This window comes from Strix uralensis, chromosome Z (genome assembly GCF_047716275.1).
Source record: "Strix uralensis isolate ZFMK-TIS-50842 chromosome Z, bStrUra1, whole genome shotgun sequence".
NCBI classification, from domain to species: Eukaryota; Metazoa; Chordata; class Aves; order Strigiformes; family Strigidae; genus Strix; species Strix uralensis.
The window spans coordinates 4,101,735-4,128,468 of NC_134012.1; the positions used below are offsets into that span (position 1 = coordinate 4,101,735).

Sequence of the window (26,734 nt, forward strand, 5' to 3'; positions counted from 1 at the left end):
TATTGCTCTTTCTTGGAAGGAATTATTCCTTTCTTGTTCTCACTGTGCAATCTTAGTCACTAGACTTCATCTGTACAAAGCTTCAGATGCAAAGGAATCTTCTTTATTTGCTTGTCTTGCTGTCTGTTTGTCTTTGTACTTCTATTATAGTCCCTGTAGTTACGTTGAGATGTCTATAGCTGTGATTATATGGTCCCTAATTTTCTCCATTGGTGATAAAGTAAGCCTATATTTGAAGAAGCTTAGACTAGATGCCAGATGTTGGTGGTTTCAGTGAGGTCAGATGGATCCTACACTTCTGGGCATTCATAAATTACTTGTGCAATACATAAGGCTTTCTTCTTCAGTGCCATGTCTGCATTTTCAGTCTAATAATTAATTGGATTTTTCACACCTGAATTCAGTTGTGGAATCAGTTGGGACACCATTTACCAAATTGCTTTAAATACTGTTCCATGCCCTGATAGTACCACCTTTCACCTGTATACAGTGCCTGTATTTAGATGCACACAACTTGTATCCACCAAAGGTTTATGAATGGCATCCAGGATTTGCTTTTGCATCTCTAATGTACTCATTGATTTCAGATATTCAATGGCTTGCTTCACTCATTGGGATGCACTAACAATGCCTGTGATTTCATTCATATTAACCATTACATATGTACTTAATTTTAGGTGCATGAACAGCTCTGCAGCCTTCAGTGAACTAGTCGAGTGTTTCAAATTAGGTATATACATTCATGTTTGTGGGTTTGGGGCTACAAGCCATAGTACTGCAGACTTACACATTTGTTCAAGTTTACTATTTTTGGATGTTGTACCAATGTCACAATTATTTTCGTCAAGTAAAATGTCACCCCATTAAGCCTTCACTTGACTGGTTGGTGTGATTGTAAATTTTTTTAAATCCTTTGAATTTCAAAGTAGTCCGTGGTTGATAGTTGCTTAAATAGTCTGATTAAAATGACCAGAATTCAGAACATAGAATTCAGAACATTTTCTAGACTGTATGTATTGTTACAAAGTGAAAGATACTCTTAAGGGGGAAAAAAAAAAAAAAAAAGGTTGTTGGTGTGGGGGTTTTTTTCTTAAATCAAATTTTACAATTTAATTATTTCCGGAAAAAAGAAGGAAATGGAGGAAGTTGACATACGTGAAGCTAGCTTCATTATATTCAGATCTTTCTAAATTTAACTTCAGTGCAAACTCCTTGTTCTGCTAGGTCAGCTAAATAGATGATTTTTTAACATGTTTTTCTGTCTTTTTAGTAGTCTTCTGATAGATTATAGACAGTGAGAACAGCAAGGAACTTTTTAGCCCAAATTCTTGAACAATCCAAAACTATTGCATATTATTAAGATGGGAATTTACAAATCCTCATTACTGAGTAGTCTTTAGGGTAACTTACTCTTAATCATTAGGCCTTGAACCACAATCCCAGCAGAATGTGGTGGTTTTAATAGCACTGGTTCCTATGAGCAAATTTTATTGTGGCATCGTGGAATACCATGCATTCTTTTGCTTTATGATTTATTCTCCCTAGATACAAAACTGTAAAAGAGATGTGTTAATCTATTTTTATTCAAAGTACAGAAATAGCTCTGTTACAGTTCAGGGATTGAATAACCAATATGAACACACTACTTGTTCTTAGTCATGCTATACCTGATGCTCACAGTAAGAATATTGATCAATTACAGGTACAGATATGCAGCACATTTTACAGATCATTGCTAAATAATACATTCTTCTGTTTCAGAGTGTTTACCCAAAACACTGTTGTAAATCAAAAGCATAAAATTGCTACATTAAATAATAGATAATGTGCTTCAGTGCTGGTTGCAAATACATGCTAGAGAAATACCTACAGTGAGCTGACTCAAAATTCTCCTTAAAGAATGGCAATATTTTATGTGATTTTTGCCTCTTGATTGGATACTTAGGACACTGTTCTTCAGGGATTTATGCCCTACATATGTCTGAATTTATACAACTAAAAAAGAAGTGTGTCAGAATGCAACATTTATCTCTAAATTGAGGGAAACAGCTATTCACATACCTGTTTCTCAGCATGCAATTAGAAACTGGCTGTTATGCAGTGCAGAAATGAGAACTGAGGCAGCTTAGCTTGTTTGTCTGGCACTTACTAGTCCACAGCTGATAACCCAGGCTGACCCTGACCTTGGCATCATTGCACAAGTAATCTTTGTGTGAGGATGAACTGTTCTTGAACAATCTCTCTAATATATTAGACACAAAAACCTTTCCCTTTAACAAAGGAATGCATATTTTCTTTTTCCTTCTTATCTTGAACAAAAGTATTTAAACAGGCTGCTGCCCAGGACCTTCAATTCTGTTTCTCATTTGATCTCAGTCCTTTCTGTAGTACCCTGGGACTTGATGGAATGCATAAGTGAAGGTTACTTCTTTTTCTATCATTAATTTTGACAAGTTCAGATGGTGTTGTATAGTGACCTAAAGCTGGAATATTACATTAAAATGACCTAGGTGTCAGCGGGGACATAATTTTAGTCTATTGGCATAAGAACTAAAAAGATGAACTTTTCCCCATCATCAAAGGAGAAGCACTACTGCAAATGGACAAGGTAGAGTCATGCCATGGGCATTACCATGAGTTCAGATACTAAGATGGATGACTGAACAAATCAGAGCTCTTCTGTTACTTAAATTTCTGTGTGTTTGGTTCTAATGGAAGCTTCATCTCTTCAGGGTATTGCATATAACATTCATTTAAACTGCAGTTTGCCTTAAAATATAGGTGAAAGTTGGGACATTATTAAACATTTTCAGTGTTATCCTTTTCTCTTACATTTTATATAACTAATGCATTTACCTTTAGTGGATGGAAAAAGGGAAATAAGATACATGTGCAAGGATGCAAGAAGTCAGAACAGAGACTTCAGGCTATAATACAGTCAAGGGAACCTGCTTCATAATCTCAGATTGAATCACTGATAAACAGCAAGAGATTAAAAATTAATTGAAGTTGTAGAACATATTTTCTGAAGGGCTGTGCTACAGCCCATCTTTAAAAATAATTTTAGATTTACTGAAGACAGCAAGGGTAACTTGTTATACTACAGTATTACCAGATTTTCAGTTATAGGGAATACACAGTCATTTCTAAAATGCAAACTAGGAATTTTTTCATTATTGTCAAGCTGTCAGAATAGAGGAAGAATGTAGAACTAAATTACTTATCGTTACTGACCATTATTCCATGAATGGGGAAGAATTTAAAGGAGTCACAGCACCCTGAAACAGGTGCACAGCATTGCTGAGATGAGCCACCATTTCCACGTGTCGTGGTTTAAACCTGGCCGGCAGCCAAACACCATGCAGCCGCTCACTCACCTTCCCCTGCCAGGGGATGGGGAAGTGAATTGGAAGTGTGAAAGGAGACTCATAGGTTCAGATAAAAACAGTTTAGTAACTGTAATAAAATAAAACAATAACAATAATAGAAAGTACAAACAGGTAACGCACAATGCAATTGCTCACCACCCACCAACCAATACCCAACCCGTTCCCGGCCATTGATCCCAAAATACCAAGATCCCACAATCCCACAGAAGTGAGAGAGAACCCCCTCCTTCCCCTCCTCTATATCCTGAGCATGACGTTACGTGATATGGAATATTCCATTGGCTAATTTGGGTCCAGTGCTCTGGCCGTGCTCCCTCCCAGCTTCTTGTGCACCCGCACACGGGCAGGACACGGGGAGTTGGAGAGATGTTGATCTCTGAGCAACTGAAACCATCAGTGTATTACCAGCACTCTTCTCATACCAAATCCCATACTGAATCCAAAACACAGCACTAGTCTACCTACTAAGGAGAAAAATTAATTCTGTCCCAGCCGAAACCAGGACACCATGCAATGTATATATTTACCCTTCATACTTCTTGGTTTCATAATGTGCATGACATGAAATCCCACTGCACAGATACAAACCCCACAGCCACACAGTCAGCCCATTTTCTGCAGTAAGATGTAAAAAGTCATGCAGTTAGCCAAAAACATTGTGGCAGTTTACATTAATATTCATTTTGTAGTTCACAAAGGATTCAGGTTTATAATGCTTATAAAAAAATCAATCTCATAATAGATATTGATTAAAATATATGTAATTACTTGCTAATGATCTTAATGTACTGAGTATATTGTATCGTATTTTTCACAAGGTCCTCTCAGTGAGACTAGGCCCAAATTATACCTTGTTAACACCAAATTTTAGTTCTTAGTATATTCCACAATGATTTTTTACCCTGTCAAGCGGAAAGCTCCACGCATTTCAGTTGAAATATGGCCAAAATTTAGGGGGTGAACCTCATAAAAATATAACTAAATGTATCACTATATTCTTTCATGCAGATTTAACAGCAGACTGGAATCTAAAATGTCCTTCCAAAATTTAATGATAAATTATTTTATATGAGTGAATCTTGCCGTCTGTACCTTGGAAAATGTAAGATTAATTTGTTTAATTATAGGCTATTATTTCAGGCTTCAGTATGTTATTGCCAGTAGCAAACACTAAACAATCTATTTCAAGTCAGTGTTTGGCAAAAGTGGACTGAAACTCAGCCTTGGAAATAGGATTTGCCCTTGGAACTGTTGTAAACAGAATGCTAGGAAATTCAAGTTTGTGCTGCAGCACCACCTTTATCTTAACTACTTTTTTTCCTTAAATGCATTTGAAAGACAGTTGAATTCGATCAGCCAAAGAAAAGCAATGCATTAAAATACAGTTTGCTTTAAAATTGAAGGTTTTTCTTTTTTTTGTATGGTTCGATAGAAATTAAAATGGTGCATATGCTGTAATTTTTCCTCAGATTAGCCTCAACTAATCTCAACATCTGTACCCATTGAGAGTCACTATTTCTGACTGATATGTCTGTCCCAGAACTGCCAATTCTAACCTATGGCATTTTTGAGGTTCTTCAACCCTTTTAGTCCAATTCCAGGCAGAATTTGACCACATCCAAACATGGTGGTGTCGTCTAGTTTTGGGGCAGACATTTAGACATCTTGTCAGATTTGTTCAGAGTTGTTTCATACATTGAAGATACTGCCTTCTAAAACCTGACTTTAGGCTAAAGCATTGCCTATCCAGAATTTAAGGAAATGTTCAGAGTTGCTGATGGCTATCATTCTGCCTCATGTAAACTTAGTTTCTGATGTTTTCTGTCCATTCATGTGTCAGTGTGTTCCCTCGCATAGATTGCCTTAACGCAATACATAGTAAGAAGGAACAAATAATTCTTCTGTGGTTTTGTTTTTTCTTTTTTGTGTTAGTATTCAAATCAACAAGGCTAAAAGCCATTAACCCATGCATTATTCCAGGACAGCAGGCAAGCAAATTTAATACCCACAGAGGTTTGCCTAACTTCAGTAAGAAGCTATGCATGTATAGAAGAAAATTCCTTCTGTCATTTTCAAATGATAGAATTTGTAGTTTTCAGAAATAGGAATTTCTCAACCTATGTAATCAAATGGACAATACTTAAATCACCTTATCCCCTAACACACACACACACATATATATATATGTGATATCATATTATAGCACATTATAGAGTATCTATCTCCTGCTAGTTAGCAACATTTTTGTGGATCACTGATTTCTGATTTATCACAATGTGAAAACTTCTTGTAGGAAGAATTGATAACAGAGATAGTTTCTTACTTAGCAGTAATTTTTTGTCTCTTCATCTCAAAAGAGTATAGAGAACTTGGATTTCACCTATAAAACGTAATAACTGGGTAGCATAAAAAAATTATATACAATACAGAAAACTCCGTTGCTGACTGGGTTAAACTGTAAACGTATCTGAGGAGAAACAGGCTTGTTCCTCTCTTCCTACATAGTATTTTTTGTGTGAAGAACTTTCTGTTCTGTCTTTTGCATGATGACAAGTCAGCAGTGTAGAGTGGACTTTCACGTTCTCTGTGTGTGCTTCTTGTTAATGCATTCTTATATTACCAGGAATCTGTTTTCATGAGACTGTCACTCCCTATTTCTGAGCAGTAGATCTGGTATTATGGTCAAAAAATTGTATTTCTTGGTAAATTTTGGTGATCCAACTTACCAGTCACACAATCAAGCCCCTCACATTCCCCACCCCCCCACCCCCTTTCTGCCACTGGAATTTGGCCATTCTAACAATTTTCCACCAAGTACTGAGATTTGAGATCTCCAAGGTTAATATGAAATTGGAGCATCACTTTGTTAAGAATCAAGATCTGTGTTTGCCATGAAATATAATCACTGACATAACCCTAATAAAATTAAATAAAAAACCAGGCTACTGCACAAAAAGTCTATCAAATTTTCCACAGATCTGGCTGAAAATACCACCACTAATACAATTTTTCTTAAGATATTTGTTTTCTGTGACAACTGTAACACACTTAGAAATGGGTTACTGAAAACAGTGAATACTAAAACTAGTTTCCAAAAAGGGCAAGTTGACCTTATTTAAAAATAATAATAATAATTTTATTAAAAATTATATGAAGAAGGATCTCCCCACCCCAAGGACTCTGTCACAATTCACCCCTTGGCCTGTTTAAGACTGATTTATGTCCACCAGTTTGATCTCTATCTCTCTGTATCTAAACTAATGCAGGGAAAAATATAGGTAGGCTATTACAACTTTTACAGGAACGTGTGTTTCTGCTGTTGTGATGAGAAGAGCTTCCCTGAGTGATATGAAGCTGTTCTTTGTCTGATTTATTAGTTGTATCCACATATACCATATGATTGTTAAGAAAAGATTATCAGTTAGGTGAGGTATATTCAGACAACATTCAAGAATTAAGTGTTATCAGTCCTTTAGGTTTAGTCCGTTGTTTGCTTTCATGGCATTGCTACAGTAGTCCATAAGATGGTATTTCCAAAAACTCCATGTTGCAATCAATTATATTTGAGAGGATGAAATGTAGATATTAATTTCATTGGGGTTTTTTGGATGCAAAATATCCATGTCTTCATTAATTTTCACTAATTTGAAAGGAAGTTCTTCTATGTATTTTTCTTTCTGCGTTACTTTTGTGGAAAACGTGGTAAGAGAAAAAGACTTTGCTCACTTCAGACATGATGAAATTCCTATTAATAAAAAAGCTTTCAATTGTATAGTGTGAAATAGGCCTCTATACAACCCATTGAAGGCAAAATGTAAGCAAGGAACATGATTAGTTCACCTGATTCTGAAAGCAGAGCCACGGTGAAAAACAAAACATCACCAAATCTGTCCAAACCAAGAAGCAAAGAAAGCCTTCTTCAACTGCATTAGAATTTATATGGGCAGAATAACAATCCAAGATGGAATGTGGCCGGGAATTAGACATAATTCATTCTGTAAAGATTGTCGTGAAATCTTTAATGTTCTCAGTGATCAGGATCTTGATTTTGCAATTCATTTGTAACACACTCTTTTCTGTTAGCATAGTGCCTTCAAAACACCATTGGTTGAAATCTCTCTAACCGTGTATTACCTGCACATGTTTGGAGGTCTTTTGTTAACTACAGTTAAATACGTAAAAGAGTTCAGTAATATCCTGATGTTCCAGTTTTGAATGGAGGCCCATTATCTTACCTGTTACTTTTTGTACCATAGATGCTTATAGGAGGAGACTGTCCCTGTCCTAAAGAATTTGCAGTACATAGATCTGACCCAGCTTGACCCTGATTAGCTTGTGAGAATCAACAGGATCACATCACATGCTGGTTTGACTGCAGCGACTCAGGGAAGTGTCTCTTGCCATACAGGTTAGGAGTAGATGACACCTCTTTAATTGAAGGCGACAAGTCTTTAAAAAGATGAACGTCTAATCTCAGCCTCTTAAGGGCAGAAGAGCATGGCACTGATTTACGGACTGAGGAAGGAGGGGCAAATATTACTACTCTCCTGTATGCGTATCTACCTTGATATGGAATATGCTTTCTCTGTGGCAGGTGCAAAGCCTGCTTAATTTTGAAGGAACCCTTAAGGTCTGCTCCAGGTAGTGTCAAACACTTTACTCTTGCTGCTCTTGTTTTTTGTCAGACAAGCCAGGTTGAGCAGAGTGGCCTGTGGTCCTAAAACCCTGTACCTGAAATCCTCTAACACCTGCCTACCATGGACGTGACGCTGAACGTCACGATCAGCATATTTTTTGATCAGTGAAGGAAAACGAGTGATGCACTGGCTTAACCAAAATAGCAAAAGAGTGCAGGATGTCATGTTTCCATGTTTTTTTATCAGACAAGGTACTGTACTGTATGACTGACAACTACCAGTCTGTACACACCTGAATCCATACCACAAACAGTTTCTTCCCTGTGTCTTGGCAGTGGTTATTTCAACAGAACCGTGCAGCCCTGGGGTTTCCAGAAACAAGCTCATGTAGATTTGCTATAGGCTCTGTTTATCCCTGCAAGAGTTTTCAGCAGGAGCTACAAACTTACTAACGCATGGCTCTCATCTGAAGAAACTGCTCTGGGAACTGGAACAAATTATCTGGGAATCTAACATCAAAGGATCAACAGACAACAAAATAAATATAAAAATAAAGATTTTGGCCTAAAAAGCAGCCCCAAAACCACACTAAACTTAAAACCCAGCAAGAGAGTTGCTTCCATCTACTGGAGCCAAGAAAAAAAATGACAACTGAGCAGCAAGCTCCTCTAACAGGGGCTATAAATCAGTTTGTTCTTGTCTTAGGCTGCTGGTGTTGAAAAGCAAATCCATGAGCTGGTATGGGAAAATGTTGGATGATTAAAATGACTTGAAAGTATCCCTTAAGTTTTCAGTAACTTAGAAATTTTAACAGCGAAAACTGTAGTTGCTGCTAAAGTTCCTAATTTATACTTGGACATATTCAACATGTTCTATGGTTTTACACAAAATTGCAAAATGGATCCTTTGATTCCTCAGTGGTGATCTCTGGGTAACATACAGGACTCACACCTTTGTATTAACATGGCTTGTACAGAGTCTTTATTAATAATAATTATTATTAACAATAATATTATTATTTTGCTTTGAAAGTTTTATGCTTCATTGTTATGATGCTCTGTTACTGTATAGCACTGCAGTAGCCTGTGAGGATTTAGAGCCTTCCACATCGTGGTAACTCATCTCTCCTCTCCAGAACCACCCACTGGACCCATCAGAGAGACTGAGAAGCATCAGCATATTTTTCCTTTATTTAAACAGGATAATGCCATAGAGATGTGTGGGTAAGACCATATAGAGGTACAGCCTTGATACTAGAGTGGTCTTGGAAATTTAATACCATATCCTCAACTTTTTTTCCAAAGTCTCAGTGCTACTATTAAAGTAAACAGAAAAATTGCTTCTAACTTCCATATGCACAGAAGCAATCAGAAAGTGGGATACTGTTTTCAGGAACTCTGTTTCCAAGCTCTACAATCAGATTTTTTAAATAATTGTAAAAAACCCTGTAACATTTAGAATTAGGTTATGCCATACCATTGACATTTCCATTTAGTAGAAGCTGTTACTGACTCAGATGGTTTTCACTTTTGCAGCACAACATGGATAGATATGAGGAAGAACATCTTTAAAGTATTTCATCGTGCATAATTTGTTAAATCTGAAGTTTATAAAAAGGATGCTGGAGATTTCTTACCTAGAGATATTGTGATAAGTAAACAGCAGACCAATTTGATAATTATGCTTGGAAAATAGCAGTGGACTGATACTTGTCATTATGCATGATCTAATTGTAAAATTATCAGATTTTACCTATGAAGAGAGGAAATTTAAGTTTACAGAATAGGAAATCACTCTGACACAATATTTCCTTACAATGAAGAACTTGCTTTCTGCTTTTACTCTTAGCAGCAGTATTTTAAAGAAGATTTATTATCAGGAATACATACTAAATGTTGAAGCTGGCTTATCCAAAACATGTAGTCTTATTCTAAAAAAAAAAAAAAAAAACAACCCTATAAGAAAAAAAAATACAGTTCTCATCTGAATATTCTCTTAAGTAATACTTGTTTTGCACCTTGAATTTTATTATTCCCATCTCAATCTGCCTCTAGGGCCAAAAGTGTATTTTCTGTAAGACATAACGACGTAGTTGATTTGGAACGGATTTTGTCCAGTCTTTTTGTCTATTCACTGCAAAATGGAAATTAATCTCTTTAGCTTGAGGCTGCATAGTTTACTGTCATTAGTTGGGGACAGTCAAAGACATGTGAAGTTTCAGTAGTAGGGAAGCCTTGGGATTTTCAGCTATTTCTGAGATCTTAATCAAAAATGTTACTGATTGCTTGGGAATCAATGAACACACTCCTGAGGAAAAAAAAACGCAGCATAACCTTAACATTATTCACAGTGTTTTGTTAAAAGGGACAGTGATTCATAATTATTATTTTTTAATCTCAGTATAACATAGTGAAGAATATTAAAGAACATTAGGAATTTTTGCTCCATGTAAATGGGCCAGCAATGTTCAGCTCTTTTGATCTTTTTGAGACAGTCTTACCCACATGAGTAGCTTTAAACACTTAAGTTTTCATTTTGACCTCTCGGCATATTAAGTTTTAGCATGTTCAAAAGTCTGTGCTTTCCCAGGGCTTTTGAAACCATAGCTTTAAAGTCGGCAGATACTTCAGTACCAATATTATAAGTGCTGTTTTAAGAGAATTAACTTTGTGCTGATGACACAAACTGCAGCTTCTAGCATTAATGGAAAAAGCATTTCTCAATTATTGAAGGACTTTAAAGGGGAGCAAAGACCCTTTAAAATCATCACATACCACTTCTGGAGAATACCAGTTCCATTATATTATTCTCTGTTAACACTGATTAAAATTTGCCGCTGCTTTTATCCATCAACATGAGATTATATTTGACTGAATAGATGTTAAAGCATTTTTAAAAATACGTTGACTAATGTCCAGTCAGACTACTGCATTTCAAAACTTTGTTTTTCTTGGGTCTCTTTCAAACAGAAAAGAGGAAGCACTTCCTTTTACAACACGATGTCAAGACAAGGACACACACGCTCACACATGCACACACACACAAACAAGGTGCTATTCAAATCACTTCAGTTTACTGATCCTAAATGATAGCAGGAAGAAAAATGCATAATGCTTGTAAAAAATAGCAGCTTAATTATGCAGTGTTTCAGTAATTAAAATATTGCTGTGCAAAATATAAGGAGTAAAGATTATTGTACAGAATAATCATCACAGTCAGGGTTCTGTGTTAATAAAGCAACAGGCTTAATTTTCCATACATGTATATGTGAAAACTATTTTTAATCAATGTATTTATTTAAAGGATGGTTGCAGGCTACGTTCAGATCTCATTTTCACTAATGTAAATGTGAAATAATGGAACTGGCTGCGGTGCAGTTTTACTTAGGGCCCTGCATTTGAATTGCCGGGATCACAGCGCTGGCCCTGGGGCTATAGTGCACAGTTCTACAGTACTGTATTTTTTGTAGCAATAAGGACATGCTGTGTTTTCAGAGGAATGTCTTGACAACAAAGTGCATCAATGAAGGCCACCTCACTCACAATGAAGGTCTGTCTTTTAAAATAGCACTAAAACAAAATAACAGTTGTGTTTTGGCAAGGGTCTTAACTATTTACAGCACAACAGTCAGAACAGTAAATAGTGCTTTAGTACCCAGATCTCCCTAAGCTGTAACTCCAAACCTGGAGGAAATACAACTCCAAACCTGGAGGAAATACTACAGTTAGGGGCTTTTTTTTCTGTAGTTTTTAAAAATATAGTATCCATTATCAATGTAAACATGCAGAAACCCAGACTGATATTTCTTTTTAAAATGCAGAATTTTGATTTGTGACAGCTGCATTGGATCTTTAATCATATATTATCTTTATGGGAGCCTTTTTCTAACATATGTTAATTGGCTGTTTTCTGTGACAAATTATGAGCTCTTACTTTGATGAGGTTCAATTGCAATCATGTTGGAGTTGAGTATGTAGAGTTTCCAGCCCCCGCTGGCTCCTTAAACCACTACAAACATCTGCACGTCACTGCAGTGCTGAGTAATGGCAGGATTTGGGTTGATCTGATTTCTGTACAGATTTTTTTCCAGAGGATATTTTCAGCTCTTTGCACTAAATCTGTTACAGCGTTTGCTGTTTTTAGCAAAAGAATGATCTAAAATTAACATTTTGTATGGGATTATTAGAATACAGTGAGAGATAATTTGCAGCACAGTACACTGAAATCTTCTGTAATCTTCAGAAATTTCATTGTGCTATTAGAAATTCTCTGTTGACTGTTATTGCATGTTACAGTTCAAATTTACCATAGTCATATAGCATTTCTGGGATTAAAACTGTTGCCTGCCTTTTGAAGTCAATATTTTTTTAATTCCTAAATGTAGCATTTCAAGTTCTTTAAAAAGAAATTTAGTTTACTTTTTGAGAAGTGGTTGGCATAACTTTAATTTTTTTAAATTTTTACAAAGACAAGTATGTTTCCCAGCTGGACAGGAAATGTGTCTAATTATGTTTTACATAAACTTGCACATCTTCCTGCTAGTCAAGAAAATGTTGCACTGAAATTTAGTGTCTTTCTATCTTTTTTTGTGTTTAAGGAATATCATGCTTACAGTTTTTCAGTATGTAAATTAAAGAAATATAGGAAACATTCACCACAACGGAAGTAGTATTGCTTTGAGCTGTTTTTACTTGTTACTTACTCTCTTGATGATGGTTGTGCACATAATCTTATTTTGTACAGCAATTCATTAGAAATATGGAGATAGAAAATATGTGCTGTATTTTAATGTTTTTACTCAAAGCTGTACTCAGGGTGAATGTGCAGAAATATGAAATCTTATGTATTTTAATATAGAGAGAGCAGTCTGATCTTAAAATGGGTGGAGCATCATCTTTTCAAAAACTGTGTCAAACAATATCAATTACATCGCAATTAATTTAGCAGAACACCACACAGCTCAGCGTTGACCTAAACCAAATGGCAGTAGATAAATCTGTCCCATTTGTTCTTCAGAGAAAAGATGGGGGGTTAAATTTCCAGGCAGGTGTTAGAGTTTAGAATAAGAAGAGCCAGATGTGTATGGAAGCTACTTCAGTCTCATGAGGCTGGTTTTAATTCAGCTGTTTCCCTGGAGTACCACACAATCAATGAGTTCCAAATCCTGGGGCTACCTGCCTTTACATGAAATCATGTGAACATTTCTTCACAGCATACTACTGAACATGTGTGGAAAAATTAGAGCAGAAGTTAAAGGTAAAAAAAAGGTTAACCTCAGAAGTTACACAAGTGGCACATCTCTCTGAGCTTCTGAAATGGAGAGATGATAACTAAGTGGAAATGTTTGAAGAAGAGATGTATTACTGTAAGGAGGATTGTAAGCAGTGCAAAACTCATACCACAGATATTTAATATATTTCTCCAATCACTGCTCATTGTAGGCAGTGTTTTAAAAGTAAGCATATGTAGGTCATGTGCAGCACAGTGAGAGGCATTAAAGCTAGGTGAATTGAATCAGGGAGGGGTTTCAAAAGGGTGATTTTGTGCATGTTGTCCCTACTTCGGTATGTCTGTAAAAGTAAATTGATGCATTGTATCTGGAATTAGTCCACACAACAACATTCAGTTCCACTTCATAAAATGAGCTTAATTAGCTTTAAGAAAATAAAGCAAGGTAAAGGAAGATGTACTAGTGAAAGAGAGGGCTTGGCACTTTATTGGATTTTGAGGCCTGTGAGCCATGTGTCTTAATTGGGGCCAGTTGGGATCATTTAATAATTGCTGTCAGAAGATCAAATTTAATTCTCTTTATAAAAAGACCACAGTGGGATAGAGTTAAACAAATTGTCATCTGAGGTTTCAAATGAACGAAGCTTTAATTAGGTTGATTAGGATGCTGTAAGAGAGCGAGGGTAAGAAACAGGAAATTGATGAATCTGCTGTGTACCATGTTGGACCTTATATGACAGTACTGTCAAATATCTTTATTTCAAGAAGATATACATTAACATACAGGGCTATAGTGCTAGAACAACGTGTATATAAATGCTTTAGATATACAAGATAATTATAAACTTCTGAAATCAGTTATTTTAAACACAGATATTAATATTTTATGATCATAATCTTCTCATAACATTATTTTCATACTTTTTAAAATCTGCTAAATTATCTTCTCTATTTGTTTACATACTCACTCACTGTGCCAGGTGAGAATTACAGCATATTTACCAAAAGCCTTCAGAATTTCTCAGTTGTGTAATAAATATTCACCATACTTACTTCACAGAACATTTGCATGCACAAATCCCCAGGTTTCTTATCCCCAGGTTTCCAACAGTGAGACTGAGTAAAAAATGAAAGTGGCATGAAATATTTTTGGCAGAAAAGGAACCAGAAGTCAGCCATATTTGCATCCCAACCTTAGATTCAATTCCTTTCACTATGCTGACTGCGACTTTTGCCGCAGCTGTTTCTGAGAATGTTTTTTGTCAGAAATCACCTTACATATCAATAGAGCTCGAAAAGTGCCACTTCTGAGAAAACATAATGTACGTTCAAGGCCACAAAAAGATTTAGCTAATGTATCTTTGTATTGATTATGTTTTGTTTTTTCAGCATGCTTCTAGGACAATAATAAAATGAGCAATGCTGGCAATGATCTGTTTAGGAAAAAAAAATGCTCATTCAAGATAGAATGGAAAGTATCAAGCAAATTGCATTGTATTTCCATCTGCAGATTAAGCACATTTTATATGTCTGTTTTCTTCTGATATTTGTCAAGGATGTGGACTTTTTGTATTGGCTACTGCCAAATGCAATGTCTTTTGTATGTGTAAGAAATAAAATAAATAAATCCAGCTGCATGTGCTAATGGAGTGGTTACAGCTGAGGTTCAGTAGGCAGAGTGTGATGCTCACTTGTGGCTTTTGTAGATATAGACAGTGGTAGGTGCACCTCTGTGGTAAACACTTTCCGTTTCAGTAGAAAATTTGCTTTTACAGGTCTTGAGGTGAGAGCTGTTAGACTCCAATTCTGTGAAAAATTAGAAGAACAAATCCTCATGTGGAAAGTATGAATTAGTTACCTAATACAGTTTTCAAAAACTGTGAACTATGATGTGGTTGAAGAGCACACTAAATTAGATGGGGCTATTTATGTCTTTGTAACTGATTCAAGATAGATCTTTAGTATCTAAAGTGCAGCTCTTTTAGCTCTGTATCATATCAAAGCATAACTCCTCGGTGTGCTGTATATCTTACGTTTCTCCATTCTCTTTCTCTTTTTTCATTTGAATATTGTTAACAGAAATATATCTATTGCTTGCCCCTTTGTCCACCACCAAGGAGAAGAAAAATCTGTAGAATATCCCAGCTAAGCCAGAACAACAGAAAATTCCTTCCTCAACAGTCAGTTGTTTCAGGCACCTTGCCTGTTTCTTCTCCCACAAGGCATCTTTTTGTATTTTCTCCCTCATAGATAATTCCATGTTATCTTTCCTTTCTTACAGACTTGTCCATTTATGCATTTTTTCTAGTTCCAAACCAGTGGGAATCCAGTTTGGATCTTCCAGCGTAGAGAGATGCCTCTTGTCAAGATACAGCCAGGAGGTAGAAAGCAGGTAGCTTCAGCAAATGAGTGATGGTGAGCTAGCACTAGCAGATATGGCCCTGTACTTTATTTCTTGGTAGTCAGAACCGTCCATTTTTCTAACAGATGCCTCATCCTGACCATGCAAAATTCCAGACACGAGGCACCAGACAATATATGTGCAAGGTTTATTCCCTATCATGTGGCTTATAAGAGGTATCAGATCTCTGTAATCACAGTGTAAGTGCTTCTTTGCTATACTGCCACTGTACTTTTTTCCTTTTTTTAGAGCAGATGTATTGTGAGTTCATGTGTTTCCACTTAAATTATGTGTATTTTCTATATTTAAAAGCAACAACTTGTCCTAATTTATGAGCTTTGCCATTAGAAAAAGACATATATTTCACAGACAGAGGCAGTTCCTCACCCCTATTCAGTGAAATGCAGGTGGGGTTTTTTTATTAGCCTTATTATGTACCTGACATACATTTCATCTCCTTTTGTCCTTGGGAAAAAAAATGTCTGAGTGGGATTGGAAACATTAATGTAGACTTTTCAGCTGTCATGGTCATTGGGAAGATTGATATATTTCCCTTACCTTCCCCCCCCCCCCCCCCCCCCTCCTTCTTCCTCCTCATTTTAAGCCTGCAGCTGTCCCTGGGCAAGCAGTTGAGTTTAGGGAGTGTTATAGTTTTTATACTCATATTTATATTAACATTTGCACAGAATGAATGAACAATTAGCGGCTCAGCAGCTCTCCAGCATGTTGTGCAGTCTATTTTACAGTTCAGAAGACTGTATTTAATTCTTGACATTTCTGGGAAAGTCAGGAATTAAAGGGGAAAGGGTGTGTTTCTAGAACTGGGTGTACAAAAGTCAGAAGCAGAACATCTCTATATCTAATCATTCCTCTAAGAAATGAAGGATGCCAGATGAAGAATGTACTGATCTGAGGTTGCTGTAGAAAACTAACAAAGGTACTTAAATATGAAAGTTATATGATTAGGTCTATGTTGTAGGAGAAGCAACTTTCTGTGGTAGTATAGTTGTAGCTGAGATGGTCTAACACCACAAATAACAGTTTCTAGGCAGAGGTAATATATCTCACTAGACCAGCTTCTAGAGCTGGTAAAAAGGATGAGTTTTGGGTACCCTGAGCATCCAAGGAAGGGCTTGTACCCCATAAAGGCAATTTATTTTTTCCAACTTGGTTAATCTACATTAGATACTAACTCTGCTTACAAAGCTTGTCTGACTTCTTTTTCAGTAATAATGACAGATCTGTTCTCATGTTTACATTAGTAGAAAGGAATAGCTACACAGAAATCAGTGGTATTCCCTGGATTTAAAATCATATCTGCCTGAGACTCAGTCCATCTTTGACAAGTCAGTGATTGCTTTGGGTGACTGGTTGCATCATATAAAGAGATCTTGGTGGAAAATAAATAAATAAATAGATCTCATATTAGTCGATCCATACAGAATCAAAATTTTCAAGCCTGAGTAGAATAGCAAACTACTCAGCAAGCTACTCAAATATAGCTTGAGAGACTGGCACACACAGCTTCCATCTCATCTATCTCCCAAGATTTGGTCAGGTTTTGAGGAATTTCTGTGGCTCAGGGACACCTGCCTGAAGTCTTTCAAGTCTGATTTCTTCAGTTCTGTGGTAGGGAGCTGAACCATGTCAGAGGATATGCTTAAGAGATATTGCCACCTTTTGGCTTGAATAGCTAGTCAAATTCAGGGTATTACAGAATGTTTCCATTAGGGCAGGGAAACTGACAAGTGACTCAAATATTGCCTTGATACTGTTTGTTTACAAAGATTTCTTGTATCTCTAAATGTAGCAAGACTCGAAATTTATGTCCATTATCAAGTATTAATGTTTTAAGCTCCTTCTCCCATCAGCAGTAACTCCAAAGCCAAGTCTCTGTGTGGGTTTTACTTCAGGGGTCTGCTCCCTGTGTTTTCTATAACTGAGCTCTCTCCCAGTGTCTCTCCACTTTCAGCTTCTCTTCATGGTCACAAATCATAAAATAATACCTCACAAAGTTCTTTGCTGTCTTCTGACGTTCCTGGGTCAGAATGTATAAAATTCCTCTGGAGCTTGTTGGATGGAGATGAAGGAGACCAGATCTGTGTAGATCTGAACAAGTCCATGCATTTTACCCAAAATTTAATCCTCTTCTCCATCTACTCTCCCTATTGCTTCAAGACTGATCATTGACCATGGTTCAGACATTGCTGTCTCCAGCTCTCTTGTCTAAGTGCATGTACCAAGCTTCCTTCCATTTCTTTAATTCAGCAAATTATAAGCAGAAAGTAATCAAATGTCTTTCCTGGTAACAAAGAATCCTGAGAATCAATCCTTACTTTCTTCAATAGAGAACAATCTAAAATTGTCTGCCACTGGTATTGGCATTACCAAGCATTTGTGCCCAGGTTCAGACTATGATTTGATATTGCAGTACATTTCCAATAATACCTGGAATTGTCCCCTGAATCTTAAAAAACAGTGTGGGGATTTATGTTCCTCACCACAGACTTCCTCACATACAAGCACTAGTAACAAGTCTGTAAATCTAGATCTAACCACAGCCAGAGACTGCTTTCAAGTGATGCAATGACTTAACTCTAGAGATCTTAGACTTTTCCTGTAATAAGCCAACACTCTCCAAAGTCCTTTGTGCATAAGACCAGTATCATCTTAGCTGGTATGAAAGATGTCTTCAAATACAGGTAGACCAAGATCAGAGTAGTTCCAAGACAGCTTTTCAACACACAGGCTGTTGACCACTGAAATGCCTCCTCTTCTCCTTCAGCTCAGTGAGTGGCAGACTGAATTTGTAAAACACTTTTTCTGATACTTATTGCACATCTATTAACTATAATGCAATCCAATCAAATTATTAGCTCAAAATGATTGAGACTCCTAGCTGAAATTGCAGTGGTCCAATTTTCCTACTCCATTTTCAGACAGGTTCCTGTTCGTAGTCACTGTCTCCATTTCAGACCAATTAGGTGATTCAGTTTTCAGTCCTTTATTTTTTCCCTTGTATCATTAGTTTGTCTGATTCAATAAACCGTTATGCTTGAGCCAGTCTACCAAGCACTTCAAGGATCCTATTCCATATTTATTGGTCAAACTCCCATTATGTCTGTCTAGCTGCCAAAGATACATCATGAACCTAATTACCAACCTGTAAACTTTTTCTTCAAACTTTTTGCTTTCCATTTTTTTTACTGGGTGATGGGTAGATACTGAAGTATCACCTGCTAGTCATTGTAGATTTAAAATAAACCTGTTCATGGGCATTTTTTAGTCTACTAGCATTTCACTTAATTGCTTTCCTTAAAATATGCATTAGTGTCTGCATTCTTTGCTTTGCAAATCATTTATTCTCCTACATCTATTCTTCAAAAATGTTGTAAATTAGCCAAGTCTTCATTTCTTCATCAAGCGTAGCAGGCACATATCTCTTCTTAGTGGGCTGCAGGCAATCAGTTTTCATCTAGATTGCCGGCGGTTGCTTCCTCTTTTGGTGCACCGCTGCAAGGAATGACTCACCATCTGTGGCAAATTCCATAATCTATTGGAAGGCCTTTGGCCTCCTGTTGTGGATCTTTATCAGCATGTCCAGGTTTGCTATAACATGTATGTACTATTCAGAAAGGCCTCCTTCACCGCGCCTGGTAGACAACACTCAGCACATCCTCTGTAAGGTAAGCTGAAGTCAGTCCTTTCCTTTTCGTATAGGCATGGATCAGATTAAATTCATAGGTGCTATGGACTAGATACTCAGTGTCTGGATAACTCAGCCTTTTGAACAGCAGGGTCTGTGGCGTAATGAAGTGGGACTACTATCAGGAAGTTCCGTCTCCTCCACTATTTTGGCAATGATGCTTAGTTTGCCCAAAAAAACCTCTTCAGGGGAACTTTGCAAAACAATAGCTCTTCCACCCGCATTGCATAAGTTCTTACTCTGTGAGATAACCTGGTACTGTATCTGAGTTGTAAGCTACAGTGACCACAGTGCTCTGGTTCAAGGGAGATGAAGTCTTTTTACAACTGGCCTTCAGAATTGTTTAACTCCAAATTCCAAAAAAATCGTAGTGCTAGATATTCTCATGCCTCTTTCTCCTAGGCATACAAATAATGGTATTACCAGACAGTAACTTGGCTGAAAGAGAGGAATTTTCTGCAAATCACTGCTACATTGTTAGTGTAATAGGAATATGTTCAAATATAAATGTGAAAAGCAAATAAGGTATATCTCCTGAAGTTCAGACTTAAAACTAAATACATTCTGCTATCCTTTACAAAGAAACAAACAATTAAATAAATAAGTGGATTATCAGTTGGAATAGAGACTCTTACAAATTCAGCAGCTGCTTTCAAAATCAGTAGTAAAATTAGTGAAATATTAATTCAGTTCAAATGATTCACGCTTTCTCTAAAACTTTTAATAACAACTTACATATAGGGTATGATTTTGCAGTTTGCAAGTTTATGAACATTCTACTCCTGCCTTGATGCAGAATTTCATTGCCCTTGAATTGTTCTCCATTATAAATTAAATTTATGCCATAAATCAGGAATCAGGTTAGATAAATGAGAAGATTAATAAGCTTTGGTAGTTAAAGATTACAAATATTTTCTTTATGTACAGACTTTTTCAGTTTGAAGCACTCTCTCTCTAGTAGTCTGTAGTATTTCATCTGTTACATTATATCCATTATGGCTTAAATGTTTGTTTTATACTTCCTGTAGCAAAATGCATGATCTCTTGAGAGTTAAATTTAGTAGATTAAAATGAACTCCCTTCCAATCTTTCCTTGTGGCAGCCTTCCCATAAGATCAAAACACATAAATGTAGGTTATGTTTAATTTCTAAATCAAAGTGTTGTGGACAGATGTTTGAAACCTTAAGATGACTCAGATTCAGTTGTTGCATGGCTTTCTGCCTGGATAACCATACTGTAGACTGTGCCATATCTGCTTTACTGATGTATTGCCGTGGTGATGACATACGTAATTTTATCATAACCTTTCTGTTAATGGCCCAAACTGTGCCTCTGTAATGACCATGCAACCAAACCATGTTGAATGTGGACTAATTCTATCTTTAATGTCAGCTGATCTCAGTCAGATAACATGAGAGATGATCATTACTTTCACCCTTTTCTGTATTTCTTTCAACTTCATCCAGCTCAAGGTGACAGACCCAAAATGATCAGTGTCTTTATTGATGCACTAAGCCCAGCTGTTTCTTCACTGTCTTTGTCGGTACATGGAGCATAGTCAGCTAGGGCTTTTACAGAAAACGTTTGAGTGACCATTTTATTTGAAGATGTGTTCCCCTCTGTGGATTTTCATGGTTATGTTGCAGTTTTTGCAGTTAATTTTTCATCAGAAAAGTAGCTGATGTCTTCTTACCCAGTACATTTAGATTTTTATTTGGAATCTGATTCAAAACTCTTTTGAGTAAACAGAAAGGCTTGCATGAAAAGATTTCATATAACTTTGAAGTTACTTTTATTTATCAAGATAAGAGTGGTAAGAGAATGGGGACAGCATTTTTTGTTTGCTTTCTTACATCAGGCTAATAAAAATAAATTGGTTTGGTTCTTTAGTTTTAAGCTAATTAATCCACGTAGAATGCAAGCTGCTTAATGGAACAGGAACATCTTTATGGCAAGTTTGTTTCTTTTGTAAAGCAACCATGAAAATGCCAAACCCTAGCACATTTTAACTTAGTTTTTCTCTGGCTGGCTTCTTGTTTATAAATTAAATATTTTGACTCTCCTGTTTTGATACTCCGCATTGCCCCTGGTGTGACTGTTCAAAGAACTCTCTGTCTGGGGTGTTGCAGCAGAGCAGATTCAGACAGTTCTGCTCGGAGAAGGAAGTGGAGAGTTTTGGTTCCCATTTTGCACTTCTGGAACAGTTTAGGGAAGGAAGCACCTTTACACCTTTTATTGTTCGTGGTTGCTGACATCATATCCTTCCCTGACCGCTCTGTGCGTGTTTCCTGCCATTCTATCAAGATTCTTCTGTGTTGCAGAGAAGGGATAGTGGGTGTGCATGTGTGTGTGTGTGTGTGTGTGTGTGTGTGTGTGTGTGTGCACGTGTGTATATGTCCGTGTGTGAATGTGCAAAAGAGAGACAGCAGCGGTCAAGTGGTCTGCTGCATTTGTCCATTAGCTCTTTTCCCTTCTCAAGGCTCAGATCAATCTTCTGTCAGCTACCACTGCCTCTGCCAAATCATATAGTGAACAGAAGCCCACCAAAAATGAAGTTCCTCTTTTTGTAAGCAGTCTGATTTATCTTTTTTTTTATGTTTGGGTTTGCAAAAAGAAAAAATGCTGAAGACTGTAACACCATAGCGTGTAACTGTGTGTTTCTTTAAGTGCAATTTGTTTGCATGTAACCATGTCATTAAGTTGGAAGGTTTCTTTTATGTGGACAGTTACTTCAGCAAAGCTTCTGGAGTTATTTTATGTTCCATTTTAGATTCTCTTGGATAATGAAAGTCTGTAGTACTATTTGACTTTTGTAGTACCTTCAACTTTTCTAGCTAGTGTGATTTGTGTTAGGGAAATACAATTTATCAGTTACAGGAACTTTAAAGACTTAATACTGTAAACCTTAATCCTGCAAGAACTTTCAAAAATTATTGAGAACACTGGTGAAGTCCTAAAGCACATGGGTATTTGTTGGTCTCCAGAGTCCTTTACATTCTGTTTGACTCAGAAGTCACCAGCCTTTGAAGGTTATAGCCCTTGAATCAGATGTCTTGGTTACTCATCTGGATCTAATTCATTTGTAATCAGTCCAGCTATCTGCTTTATATATGTGCTAATGAAATGAACAGAACTATAGGCAAACACATAGTAAGAATAGCACGTGAAGCAGTATGTGTTGATACATGTATATGCGTAAAAGAGTAAGACAGATATAGAGAATACCACAGCATTCCCAATTTGTTTCTAGTAGCAGTAAAAATAACAGAAATTATTTTTAAAAAGGAAATAAATTCTCTAGAAAAACTGAAAAGCTTTTATTTGAAATTAGACTAGTAAGCAAAAAGCAATTGGGAGAGAGATGTTTTTCATCTGTGCAAGAAAACTTAACCCGCTGCCTATTGAAGCAAATTTATGTTTCTTTGCGAATTGTACATTGGATAAATATGACCTAACACATTTTGTCTTCTCCTTCAGGTTCTCTCAGGTTGTATGATAATATTTAGCAACCAAGTCATCCTGGCTCCCTTTCAATTTTATTTTCCTGAACATCTATTTTTCCACTTAAAACTAATGTAGTTAGTGGATTAGTACAGGTAATGAAGAACAAAATTCTGCTCATCAAGTGTTGCATAAATTACTGTAAAATAATTTTGTGTGGATTATGGGAATTTTAAGTGTCTGACTTTAAACAGTCTATAAAAGCTGTTGTTGTTTGAAGACTGGTCTTGAATGTGGAACTGATAAGTGTGTGGGAAGGACTCAGTTGCTCCTCCACTAAGATTTTTGTCCTTCCTGGTAGATTTTCTTGGTATTCAGTGATTTTTCTGAACCCACTCAACATCAGCATCTTGATCTGCAGAGCAGCTCTCATCCTTGCTACCCTGTCGCCACTGCTCTAATCTCTCCACCCTGACCTTCCACCTTGCAGTGAATAGGAGCTTAGGCAGGCGTAGTGCTGTAAGCCGATCGTGCCACTGGCTTCGGCTGAATGAAAGGGAAGGAAGTTGTTCCATATGCATTTGCTGTGGATTAGCGTATTGGCTTACTGCTACAGAGAAAGCCTGTTAGAGCCCTTTGGGTCTGCATGTGCATGGAAAACACCATTCTAATTTGCTCTTTGTATCAGAGGTAAAGCTATAGGAAAAACAGGAAAGAAACACAGTCCAAGGAAATTTAAAACCATTTCTAAAAATAGAGTGGGTTTGTTTGTCAACACCGAGTGTCAGATAAGACTGTCCCCTACCTTTGTTTGGGGAAAAAAAAAAAAAGTTTTATAAATACATTTAATCCATTTATTTCAAAGTTTTGGACTTCTGATTTTTGTTGTAAATCTGATCAAGCACCCTTGTGTCCTCTTAAGCAGTGAGAAGTCAAACTGTTTTCAAACAAGTAAAAAAGCAGCAAAAAAAATTTGCAGCCTTTACACTGTTAAATTGGCGATATGAATTGTTCCATGTTCTGCATTATGGTAATGATTTAGGCATATATAAATATGCCTAGCAAATAACATAAAAAGACTTTCATGTGCAGAAAGGTAATACGTATTATACTTTAAAATTTGTTTTGTCCAGCAGATTAATTATATCGTAGTGGCTAGTTAGAAAACTCAGACTGACTGCTTATTTGTTAACTTATTTTTTTCTTAGAGCAATAAAACACTTGAGCAGCTTAAAGTTTAATGTATGCAAAGAAAATCAAGACAGAATTGAAGACAGAATGAGTGAGGTCTAGCTTTTCTACCTCAGTAGCTTTGAATCAGAGCCAAATAATGGATTAAATGGCCAGGACATCAGCTTAGTGTTACGTAACATATTGTGAGAATTTATCAGGTTGGCAGCGAGACTACAAGCTTAAAATAACTAAGGAAACACCAGCCTCTGTTTTAAAATTACTAAGTTTTTATTTCCAAGGCAATATTTTTAATACACTATGGATCTAACATAAAAACTTTGAAAAATCATTTTAAATTAATCTTGTTCAGATCTTTTTTTCTCTTCTGTATTTAAAAGAACTCTGCTGCTCTGTTCAAAATATGTAAATATAAAAATATCTTAAACTAAGGTTAAAAAGGAAAAAAAAATTGCATCTTTTACTTTAGCACTAGACAACATAATTTGTATATTTTCTTCTATTTCTGTCGAGTCTTTTATTGCTCAAAATGCTTTGCATATGATAGAAATTGACTTTGTGATTTATGACATTTTGTGAAATATGGAATGTGTACTGCATCATATATTTTCATATATTGCATCTAACTGTCCTTAGCTTTGCGATGGAACCAGTATTGTAAAGTTCAGGGAGGTAGTATCAGTGCATTACTAAAACTGTGAAAATATTTTTCAAGACATTCTTAAATTATCATCTGTCCCTATTTTTCTGTGCTATTAGCTTGTGTTTTGGTGCAAGAATTTTTATAAGGAAAGATATACATGTTTGCTCGTTATAAATCATTCATCAGAACATTTTAGAATTTACATGAAATGAGGGAGAATTCACCAGTGTTTTCTTCAGGTATCTTGAGTAATACTTGCGCCAGTCTATATTCTTAAAGAATAAGGTTAAAAATTTTGGATTTAAAGTAGCTGACACCTCTCATATATCAAGTAACACTTTAATAAAGGTCCATCCTATTTGCATAATGAGGGACATTATCACCTCTGCTGTCAAAACACAAGATTGTTTTCCCTTCAGAAATGAATTAGCTGGCCTACTTAGCATACATAGGTACAGAAAGGTTCATTAACTCTCTGATTTAGGTAATTTTTCATATTAGAGCAGTGAGTGATATTTAAAACTAGAGACACCTAATTCCATTCAAGTTTTGGCAATGTGTATTTCAGTCCTTTTCTTCATTTCTTGATATATTGGTGCGTTTGTTCATAAAAAGAAGACTTTGAATTAAATTATTATTTCTCTATGTATTACTTTTTTTATAGATGCAGTAAATTTTTATTATAATTTCCTTGTACACTAAATTATAATGAGGATGCTTGGTCAGCTCCATATAATAGCTCTCATCTAGCTATCAATTTTGTAATAACATTTGATTTCATTTCTGTGTTTAGCAGGAACGGATGCAGGGGACTGTGAACTGAGTAGTGCAAGTGCTGAAGAAGGAGGTTTGTTTTGAGGAAACGGGAAAGAGGAAGAAAAGAGAAGGGAAAAATACATAATTTTAAGGAAGAAGGAGAGAAAAAAAAACGGGGACTATGGGGAGAAAAAAGATTCAGATTACAAGGATTATGGATGAACGTAACAGACAGGTGAGTAGCAAAAATACCGTATTTGAACATATTATATTTCTAAGGTGACTTATTCTCAAAGGTGATTAAAAAGTTGATAACTTTGTATATATATACATATACCTACATATATGTATACATATACACAATGTATGGAAGACTATCAAAGAAAATGTACTTTTGGAAACAACCAGAAATCTCATACACAGTTTTTTCAAGTTTAGTAACATGCATAGTTAGGAATTTATTACTTGAGGCCTTGATCTACAAAGACTGATGTGTATGCTCTACTTGGGGTCCCCTCTGCACTTGCTTTCACTTCAGTGTGTGCCATACATGGTTAAGTGCATCTGCAAGTTGTAACAGGACACAGGCTTTTAGAACTGTGTTTTGTGAACTATTAGAATATGAGTTTATTTGCAGGAGGACTTCCATTTAAATTCATAGATGCAAATTATTTATGTTTCTACATGTTTGAAGTGTTCTTATTTTTACGTCCTCATATAAAAGTGACACTACTTCATAAAAAATCTCATCTTTTCCTGTCTGAATTTTAAAAATAATTTGAGTAGCCTAACACATTCTAAAACCCACATACAATAATATTGTCATGTTGTAGTTATGAAACAACTGGTGATGTTGTGGCTAAATAGGTCCAGCAGGACTGCTTAATTAATTTTTACCACTGCTTTAGATAAAATGGCTGAGTAGCTGTCACATATTATCAACACTGTCTCTGCTAGTTAAAATATGGTCATAAATTAGAGAAACTGCTTTCCTGTTTTCAGAAAAATAAAATTCAACAATTGGCATCTTAACATAAAATCAGTGAAAAGCTGCTTCTGTTTACATTTGATGTAAAAGGATGGATGTTTTGTTGAAACTGGAGATTCACAAGTGTGAGAAACTCTCCATAAAATTATTTAACACTATGATTAGTGTTCTTGATACATGTGGCTGCAATTTAGGAGTAATCTTCAGTAGCTGTTTTTTAAGAACTTGATACTGTGTTATTGTTAATATATTAGTTCTATTCATTTGATCTACAAATTTCTTCATATATTCAGATTGGTTTTTAAGAAGTTATGTTGTTAGTCTTCAAAGATTTTATAAGGCCATAAAAAAG

At 36.1% G+C, this 26,734-nt stretch overlaps 1 protein-coding gene across 12 annotated transcripts in view; it reads left to right on the forward strand.

Annotated features, from left to right (window-relative positions):
- Nucleotides 1-26,734, forward strand: part of MEF2C (myocyte enhancer factor 2C) — a 140,638-nt gene that overhangs the window by 35,739 nt on the left and 78,165 nt on the right. For 11 of the 12 annotated variants that reach the window (XM_074855300.1, XM_074855311.1, XM_074855299.1 and 8 more), the window contains one exon: nt 25,432-25,629. In XM_074855300.1, the coding sequence (XP_074711401.1) occupies nt 25,576-25,629 (54 nt within the window). In that variant the 5' untranslated portion in view covers nt 25,432-25,575. The remainder of the gene's footprint in view (nt 1-25,431; nt 25,630-26,734) is intronic. The other variant, XM_074855301.1, reaches the window with a different exon arrangement.